Source organism: Halyomorpha halys, unplaced genomic scaffold, assembly GCF_000696795.3.
Source record: "Halyomorpha halys isolate HHAL.00 unplaced genomic scaffold, Hhal_1.1 Scaffold217.1, whole genome shotgun sequence".
In the NCBI taxonomy this organism is placed as follows: domain Eukaryota; kingdom Metazoa; phylum Arthropoda; class Insecta; order Hemiptera; family Pentatomidae; genus Halyomorpha; species Halyomorpha halys.
Window position 1 is genome coordinate 521,961 of NW_027114159.1, and position 10,701 is coordinate 532,661.

Here is a 10,701-nt window from a genome sequence, read left to right on the forward strand (position 1 = left end):
GTGAAAATATGAAATCCTCTAAACTAGCTCTAATAAATTTTAGTGAAACCAATGTCACCTGTTTTCATAGTTTAAAAAACAAAACATCTATTTAAAAAATAATGCAAGAGGCATGGATATGGGTATTAATTCAAGACATAAACATTTGCACCCGTAATGTTGAGAATAAGAGATAAAAATATCCTGGTAAAATCTGCAGAAATGATGAATAAGTTTAATATAAATACCAGAGTGTTGATCTTTTAATAGAAGAAAGGAATACGAATGAAAAAGAAATAGCCATTAGATAAATTAAAATCATATTAATTAATGACTCATATTCCCAGGGAACTAAAGGATACAAGGAATTTGGAGTTTCTTAAATTATATATTTTGAAAAAATGAAGATTCTTTAAGGGGAAAGAATCTATGCTGATTCTGATTCTCAAAAATTGGATGGAGTGTGGATTATAACATCTATGAACTCTCACTTCTTAAACTTTTAAACATGATATAAAATACAGAACTAAAATAAAATTGTTAAATATATATTTCTTATCATAATGATATTTATTATTGATTTCATTTACAAAGAGTTAGGTTAGGAATCATAAAACTATAAACCTACTGTAACTATGTTTTTTAAAAAATTTCCATTTAGTATATTTTAATATACATGATTAAATTCAATCTTTCAAAACAAAAATATGGTGTCATTTTGTTATACTTTACAAAATCAAATTTTATTTTTAGTTGGGATAATACTAATAAATTTAATAAGTACATAGTAAGTAGAGTATTACTAATAAATTAAAATAAATGAGCAAGAGCAGAGTCATAAATGCTCAGCTTTCTGAAGATACGATAAATTTACTGACTCTAACTAACAATAAAATGGATGTTTGTATGTACAAAAAAACTAAAGTTTTCTGTTTTTAATGAGTTTATCTTTTTTTTTATTTAAATACAAATATATACAAGAGTTGATATACAAGTTCTTAAATTTAAATTATAATTATATTAAAGTATAATTGAATTGAATTGTTAGGGATTGAGTAATGAATATGAAAACTTTATGACGGACCAACCAGCTTGAACAGCGAGTAAACTGAACACAATCTTCATTATTCTATGAGCCATCTGAAATCTGAAACAATAATAATAATAATAATGAAACAAGAGCTAATTATAATGTTGAAAATAAGACTACGAAAAATATTAAAGACTCAACTTTCTGGAAAACAGAAAATCAAGGCCATCAATACTGGGGTCATACCAGCACTAAGCTACAGCTTTGGTATATTACAGTGGTCAAATACCAGCCTTCAAGAAATAGATCATCTTGTAAGAACGACACTCACGCAAGAGTGGGTCCACCATCCCATATCATCCAAATCCAGACTCTATTTATCCAGGAAAGACAATATTTCCATTCAAAAACCACTAGTGTTTATCAGGCAATCGTTAAAATGGATTATGGTCTGACTGCGCTGAACCTGAGCAAAGCGGATGAACCAAATATTGATTCAGAAAAAGAAACGACTGGCGGAATGGAAAAGCAAGTCTCTGCTTGGAGAATCGGGAGATTCTTCAGCCAACTGAACAAAGCTTCCATAGACAAAGAAAAATCAGTTGAATGGCTAACAGCTGAAAGGCTATTCTCCGAGACAGAGGGATTCGTGGTTGCAATTCAAAATCAGGTTATTGCCACCAGATCATATAGGAAGCATGTGCTAAAAGACGCAACAGCACCGGATAAGTGTCGATTCTGCTCGGTAGCACTGGAATCAATCCAACATATCACGGGTGGATGTGGAGTGTTGGCTGGTACTGAATATTTACAGAGGCACAACTATGTGGCCAAAATTTTGCATCAGGCACTGGTGATAAAGTACAACTTAATTGAAGTTAAGAGTCCATACTACAAGTATCACCCAAATAGACTCCTCCAAAAAGGTCCTCTCAAGCTCTATTGGGATGAATCGATAATTACGGACCATACAGCACACCATAATAAACCAGATATCCTCCTTATTGATCTAAGAAAAAAGAAAGCGGAACTTATTGATGTCGGAATCCCAAACGATAATAATATAAGCTCTACTGTGGGAGAAAAACTAAGGAAATATCAGGAATTGACGATTGAATTGAAGGAACTGTATCACTTGGAGGGAGTTACCACAACACCAATCATAATATCCACCATTGGCCTCGTACCAAAATCGACAGTGGCAGGCGTGAATGGTTTGGGAGGGCCTGTTGATGTACTAAGAGAGGTTCAACAGTCGGTTCTCTTAGTCACAGCACGTATAGTGTGAAAGGTTTTAAATATTTGAAAAGAGAAAATAAATAAATAAACAAAATATGAAGGTGGTTGGACTTCTAGGTCCCCCATCTCAGATATACAACCCGCAATAGCGAGAAAAACCGGATGATAAAAATAATATTGAGACATATAAATTTCAAAGATTGCTAAGGATAAATTATAGATGGACTTACCTCCTCCATCTAATAGTAGCCTTTGGAATTGTGTCCATTTCATCTTTTAAAAGGTAAACCCTCAAACCTCTGATGTAGGTGTAGAAAAACTTATTCCAGTCAAGAGATTGTATATCGAAATTGAAAGTCTGTTTGTCTTTATCGGGCAAAGATTTCCACAGAGCTTTGACATTTTCATTCGTAAATGTCCAACTCCTTATACTAAAATATGATATAACATCTGAGAACTTATCCACCTTTTTGTAGAGGTTGTACAGGCTAAAACAATGAAAGTAGATTTACGATAAGCTTAATACTTGATTCTTAAAATAATATAAAACAAATATGTTATGGTACACATATAATACATAAACACATCTTATAGCTGCTTAGCTGAAAGTTTTTTAACTCTACTGGATTACTTAAGCCACCACGGTATTTTGATAAAAGACTTCTTCACTGTATGAAGTCCACTACTGATATTTTGTTTTACTGCTTCAACTTGTTATTCGTCACAATAATTTCGAGTGAAGAGCATGAGTCCTCTTCTGCATCTAGAGAAAGAAGCCTTCTCTTTAAAAGGCTTATGTTAAAACTATGTTAATACCACAGCTTAATATCAATCTGAATTTAAAAACCTCTTAAAAGCAGTAAAACAAGAAAAATACTAAATTTATTAAACCATTGTCTAGACCTGATTATAATATTCATATTTTAATAAAAAAAAATTTTTATTTCGGGAATTTGGAATGTATCCCCTTTAATTTCATATAAACTACCATTCTGTGAGCATGGTATCGGTATTTACAATTTACAGAACATATCCCATAGGACTAAGGAGCTTAGACTGTAACAAAAATGTAAATGAATCTCATTATAAAAATAATAAAAAAATTGTGTGATGATTCAAAGTATTTTTCTTTTCAGTTTTATTATATTTTCATGCAACTATTACACATTTGGATGTAACACATAAATTGAGGTAGTAGTTTAAAAAGAGCGTCCGTAGTCAAAAGTCTTCTTTCCAGTGATTGCATTTTTAGCATCTTCATAATAATAATAGTATCCATTTTGTTACTTAGTGAAGTTCCGAAATTGTATCATAATTTTTAAAGCTAGTAGTTAAATAAATGAAAGCTAATTTCATAGATTGATGTATCTCTTACAAAACTTTATCAGGTGATTTCTAAGAACATGGATTTCAGTTAGATGCCCTTTTTCTAGTTACCGCCTCAATTATAATATCATATTACATTTTGTGATATCCAAATTTTATTGAACTCAAAATAGTTGTTCTGATGTAAAAATGTTTGCATGAGTAAAAAAAAAAATTGTTTCACAAACTAACCTGGGCATATCAGACTTGGTGAGCTTTCCGTAGCCATCCAATATAAGAGCTGGCAGGTAATGGAGGAACAGTGTACATATAAAATGAATAATCCAGAATCTATGAATAGTCATGAAATAGCACCACACTGCTCTTATTGGGGGCACAGGATCGCCATGCAATTCAATATAATTTTTGAATTCCACCCATTTCAAAGGATTATCAGTTGCTGAGACATAGTTGTAAATTGGGACTTCTGAACCTTCTGGAGGTGGTCTGTAACAGATTTATTTTTTTTTTAAATTAGGGTCATTTTGGGTTAAGAAAATTTTTTTTTTCAGTAAATCAAAATTTATTCATAAAATAAATAATTTTTAAAAAAATAAATACAACTTTTTCAACATCAATTTATAATTTAAAATTTACTTTTTAAATTTTTAAAACTAAGAAAAATTTGTATCTGTCTTATCTATTTATTTATTTTTGAAGATTTAGTAAAATTAAATGTAATTTTCTTTTCTTTCCTTTTCCTTTCAATACCCTAAAACACTTTTACTAAACATTATTCTGAACAATTATCACTACCACATATATTGAATCAAATAGGCAGAAATTCAAGCACTTTTGTTTTGAAAAAGTTCGAGTCTTTACTTATACTTATAGGAACTATTTAAAAAAAAAAAAAAAAGTTTATACAAGGACTTTTATTACAAGGTTCTTATGAGAACTTTTATTGTGATAGGCCTCTTGTTTAATACTACCTCCAAAGAATTTTAATTATAAAAGTATTATTCATGCTTATGGTTTTTGCTCTGATTTGGCTAAAACTAATCAAAAGTATTTTAGTGCTCGCATATTGCATTTATTTTCAATTTTCAGGTTTATATTTTGTATGATATCAGGTTTTGATCAAGTGAAATCTATTAACCCTTTGCACTTGAAGTTTTTTTTCATTCATATTACCAGTGTAATAATACGGGAGCCGAGACCGCCATTTGTCACCAAATGCAAAATATCTTATATTTAAATTTTTACGGTCAACTATATATACATATACAAAATATCTTATACATAATAGTTTTTACGATTTGTCTTTCTCCTTTTATGTTATGGACTGAAAATTATCTGCATTGCCCTGCATTATTGGAGTCCTCGAGTTTGAAGACAAATTTTAAATGGCTCTGCTTTGGAGCCCTCGAGTGCAAAGGGTTAAAATATTTTCAAAGATATAGCAATATAAAAATACTGTAGGAATTGAATTAATCATTTACTTGAATAATGTGCCAACCTGCTATCCATTACTTTTTCCTGGATGCATTATAGGAGAAATTTAATTATTTGCTTATGGATAAAAAAATTTCTTAAACAAAAAATGGGCAAGCTACAGCTGGAGAGGTGTAGATCCCTTATTGACCTCTTCACTTAAACTATAAAATAAGAATCTATACACTTTTATTTTATTCTTTGTTTTGGAGAACATGTATCAGTGCGGTAGCATTATAAAAACTTATTTCCTTATTAATATGTGATTGCCAACCATACTTGCCAACTTTACTGCTATCACAACATACTTGTATGCGTAGCTCAGGTGCTTTAAACATCAATTAGGTGTGAAATTGTTTAATTGTTTTCTTTAAAGTAAAATTATAAAAACTATAATGTATTATTGCAGTCTGTTTCATATTTTTGTAGTTTCCTGGTTTGATAGTTCCACAATTTGATACTTTACTAAAATATTCCGAAAAATTTGTAAAAATATGTCTGTCAGGAAACATTTTGATGGCACAACTTGCAGCAGATCCCTCTCTTCTAATCACTCCTTTTCTTGTACAAGGGATTAGATAACTGACCCATTTGATAATGGAGACATCAATGACTGTATTATTCTCCTGCACGTTGAATAAACTTTTTATCTCTTCTTCTCAAGGTATTTTCTAATTAGTACTTAATGGTAAGTATTTAGCCTTTATTTTTTATATTTATAAAAGTACTATTATTCCTGTTTTTTCTTTTCATTAATTTCTATAATTATAATCGTAAACACCAAAAATATTAGTGAATTTTTTTCCGTAAATTATATTATTCAGTTATATGGGATGGATTAATTGATAATAATGGCAATAATATTGCAATATAATTATAATAAAACTACAAAGAGAGGTAAAAATATGAGGACTGATAAATAAGAGATTAATAAAGAAAATCCATCATTAATTGTTACCTCAATGAATGAATAAGATGAACCACGTACATAGCTCAAACTTACCATGAATAACAAAGTGGTTATTAAAGACTTAAAACATAAGAAATTGAATAATGAATGCGCAAAGTCAATATATGTGCAGCAGGCTGATTAAGGTATCAAAATATCCAAGGGCTGTGAATTCATAAAAAAAAAAGTGCCTCGACTTGTAAAATACATGTTATGAACTAAAGAGTTCATAATTTGGTAGTTGTAATTGAAATAATTAAGTTTTAAATGATTTATAATACTTACCCTCTCTGTATTGCTTTTGATGCTGCAGCTATGATTGCGGATACTACCATATCCACAGGAACTATATTAGCATTAGCGTTTACATCCCCATAAATAGAATGAATAACTCCACAGCCCGCACCGACTACAAGACCAGTGGGGCCATAAATATTGTCAGTCCAACCAATCAGAGGTTCATAGGCGGTACCAACAACTAGAAAAGAAAGTTTTAATAAATCAAACTATTTTATTTAAACTTAATAAACATATAACATTAAAATGTATCTAAAATTCAATCAAGCCAAGAGCATACATACCATTTGAATGGCAAAGAAAAATCTTACCCTGCATATTATATTTTTTAACTTTGTGTTCTTATTAAAAAAAACAATATTTTATTGAAACTAAATATAATTGTTGATTATAAAAACCTTGCAACAAATTATATTTAGAGATGGAATATAAAAATAAAATAATAGTTTAGGTTTGACAATAAACAATGATGTATACGTAGATGAGGGCTACATTATTCAGGCTATATCATAAAAAAAGAAAAAAAAAAAGAAATTTAATCGACTGTTGGTCAAACATAATTATCGAATTTGCATAAATAATTATTGTTCAAATACGTTTTTAAAATATATTTCCATTTTTAATAACTTAAATAGGTATGCATATTGGTGTAAGGTATGAAATCTTACATGAGAAATCTGAATTTTATCAGATTTTAATTAATCCTGGATAAACCAAAACATGCCTAAAATGATTTAATTAAATTGGTGTTAGGACTTATTCTCTTAATGAACAAGAAGAAACTTATAACGATAATTTCTGACTATCTAAGGTTCGACAGATAAAAATAAAATTTAATCATGATTCTACTACTTTTGAAAGGACAAAACTGGTTAATGACAGAATGTTCTAAGGAGTTGAAGGGTATTAACACAACAAACTGGAAATATTTTGAAGTGATAAACCCAGTCATAAAATTACTACATACATACAATCTAGATACTTCAGTATTTGTAAAACAGACATAGTTGTAACATATAAGAGAAGATAATTTGTCTGTAATAGTGGGGAAAGCCGGGAAAGAAGGGGTCATTTTACTGTCACATGCCCATCGACTATCATTAAACAACCTATTTAGTGGCTACTATGTTTTCTCAATAAAGAAGTATTAATAACCAAGAAAAAGAAATAGTTTGTTATTATCTGACCTTAATTCCTTATTTTACATTGAGTAAATTTAAACCTAACTAGTCCTGAATATTTAATAATTTGGTAGCTTGTCAATTCACAGTTGTGAAATTATCAAAATTGGACTATTAATTTTCTTATATTATTTCTTCTTCAATTTTATATATAGTATTAATGATTTATTTGTTCTATTTTACTTAATTATTTTAATGGAACTTATAATATTGATTATACATTTATTAATTTTCTTAATTAAGTATTTAAGTTATATAATTTCTCCATATCTAATATACTGTCTCCACTTCCATTTTTTATCTTCATATGTGCCACGACTTAAGTAAAGCAGTGATGTATCAACAATTAAACAGGTTTTCCTTTGTATATAAAGGAAATTACAATTCAGTGAATAGGGTCAATCAATTCAGAGCAGTGATATAGAATCCAATCGACTTAATATGATTTATAGTCTTTACCTATAAGTAAAATAACTCTAATATCATCTTACCAATGGCTGGCCTGAATATAGCAACCGGGAGACCTGCACTGTAATCGTTGACAACATGTTCAGCAACTGCTTTTGTGAAAGCATATGTGTTAGGCCATGGGCCTAATATCCTGAAAAATAAAAGGAAACAGTCTAATAAGTATCATTATCTATAATTAAAATATTTAAATTTTAGCTGTAAAATATTTATATTTTTCTAAATGTTTATAGTAGTTATATGAAATAACTGATTTTTTCTAGAAGATTTGGATGGAAATGGAACAATCTCAGAAGAGAATTAGAAACAGTACTGTATATCAAAAGTATTCGATAATAACATGCAATTAATTTGTATTTAATTATTCTTCACACAAAAACTAAAATAATTTAATTTTTACAGTAAAAAATTAATAGTAAAATTGTTTTAGAAATGAAATTTCATTATTGCTATCTTATTATTAATTCCAACATTCATTCTGGTCTTAATTTACTATTTAGTTATTTTTCTATTTACTTAGGAAGTAGTTTTTTAAGTATTTCTGAATCTAAATTGTCAACCATCTGTTCCAATTTGTTGTAGTCATAAGGCTGTTCATATAATTTCTCGTCAATCACTTTCAAATGACAATTACTGTAAGCAGTTGAAATGTGGATAAAAGCCTGAAAAATAATGAGAAAACAAATTGAATATATTATTTTTTCTGTAATGGTAAATCTAGTTTATCTTATTTAAATGTAATATTTTAAAAGTTAATAATTACAAGAATATAGAAAAATGAAAATAGGTATTGGAATATAAAAATGTTACTGAGAAATTTGATTCCCCAGAATAATTAATAACAATAATAATTTTTTGTCCTAGAATAGTTCAGATCAATGAAACCATGTAGAAAAGAGACAAGATAGAGTATAAGTCCAGATATGCAGAGAAGGTTTACAACAATTCAAAGAATGGCACTGCTATGAATAACCAAAGTATATACGGCTATTGTTATGGTACCGACATTAGTAGGAGTAGTAAATCTTATTTTCCTGCTGCAAGAGAATAAGATGGATGAAATATGAATAGAAGAGAGAAGACTTAGCAAGTCTTCTAGGGAATTCCAAGTGAGATATTCAGAAGACCTAAGAGTCAGTAGAAAATAATATAGGACATCATGGAAGAATCAAGGATGCATAAATACTCGAAAGTGATTACTTTGAGGAAATACTTTCCCTCTATACATTCATACAGGGTAGATAAATGGGTCTTCAAGGACCAATGGATATATCAATTCCTCAGTCTCTAGGTGTTCATTCCAAGCTTTATGATTTAAGGAAGAATAGAAATCTTATAGTTTTACAGATCTTTATAGTTAATGCTCTGTTCATATGGGCTGTAGCTTGATATTATAAATTCAAATATCTTATATAAGGGCAACAAAATTAGTTGTGAAAAGGAGCATAAACAGATGTATTGACGAAGAATTTGACAATTTTGTAACTTCTCTAACGCTGTCAGACTCAGAACCATTAGCAAATGACTATTTATTTTTTGATCAGACAACAGAGACATCTATGATATATTTCCTCTTCCAGATGTTGAGAGTTAAGTGAAAGGTATTTTTTTTTATATCAAAGGAGAGACAGACCTAGATAGTCTATCTAGGAGGCTAGAGGTAAGGAAGTTGAGGAATTTTCCTCTACTACAGCCGTTCTACTAGTGCACTTCTTAGTACTATTTTTTTTCTTGGTAAAAGTGACAAAATATCAGATTCATACAATCCTACGCATCTCCAGTTTATACTACCAGAAAATAGGCATTTTTTTGCCAATACACGATAAAGTATAGTCTAGTCAAAAGGCCACTCGGGTCAGAAAGGGGGCTCGATGGAAAGTTTTAGAGTAGTTCCGAGGGAATTATACATAGTTTTATTCTTTCTTTCTTTAATTTTGCTCAATTTTAATACTGTTATATCTAATGTGACAGCATTGAAAGGAGGATATGTCTTTCATAGCCAAGTAGGAAGTTGATGATTTTGAAAAGCCCAGACTTTCCTCAATAAGACAGATGCTATATTGATTTATATCATTTGCTTTCCTAATTTTGTTTGTTAAATAATGTTATATACAAACATTCTGTTTCATTTTTAACTAAAAAAAAAATTCACCTGATTCCTCTTTTATTTTAATTTTAAAATTTTTATTTCCACAGCCAATGATAAATAGAAAAGGCCTCTTAGAAGGTAGGATGTATATTTTACTGAGTAACTAACAGACAAAGTATTACAAATTTGAACCTAATGAAAAACAACTAGAGACAAGAGACAATTGATGAGTTAGTGAAATCTGGATGAGCATATGCTACTAAATAATCTCCCGGATAAAATAATAAAAATTTAAAGAATTTAATCTTATTTAATTGAGTATATGTTGTCACTAAAAAATTGTATGGTTTTCAATGGGGATAAAAAAAATTGATTTTTGAATTTTTTTATACTTTCAAATACATTTCAGGTGACAAAGTTGTAATCTATAATTACTACTCAAAAAATTATAAATAAGCGGATTTTCAAAATTCCTCTAAAACTTTCCAGACTGTAAATTTGACCATATAATTGAACTACCAGCTAGATTCTAGTTTATGCTTTGTATTATACCCATACATGGTGCCTTCACAAGTTTCAAGACTGGTCTCAGAATGAAAAAACATACTAAAAAGTGCTGGAAGATTGTTGATTGACCGTGTGTATAGATGAATGGAATATGGTCCGGGTG

At 29.4% G+C, this 10,701-nt stretch overlaps 1 protein-coding gene across 1 annotated transcript in view; it reads right to left on the minus strand.

Moving 5' to 3' along the window:
• Positions 1 to 526: 526 nt before the first annotated feature.
• The window catches only part of LOC106679744 (fatty acyl-CoA reductase wat), a 25,835-nt gene continuing 15,660 nt past the window's right edge, over positions 527 to 10,701 (minus strand). The window contains exons 5-10 of the mRNA XM_067051408.1: positions 8,459 to 8,604; positions 7,966 to 8,075; positions 6,282 to 6,474; positions 3,806 to 4,060; positions 2,479 to 2,736; positions 527 to 1,126 (exon numbers count right to left, since the gene is read on the minus strand). Of these exons, the coding sequence (XP_066907509.1) occupies positions 1,024 to 1,126; positions 2,479 to 2,736; positions 3,806 to 4,060; positions 6,282 to 6,474; positions 7,966 to 8,075; positions 8,459 to 8,604 (1,065 nt within the window). The 3' untranslated portion in view covers positions 527 to 1,023. The remainder of the gene's footprint in view (positions 1,127 to 2,478; positions 2,737 to 3,805; positions 4,061 to 6,281; positions 6,475 to 7,965; positions 8,076 to 8,458; positions 8,605 to 10,701) is intronic.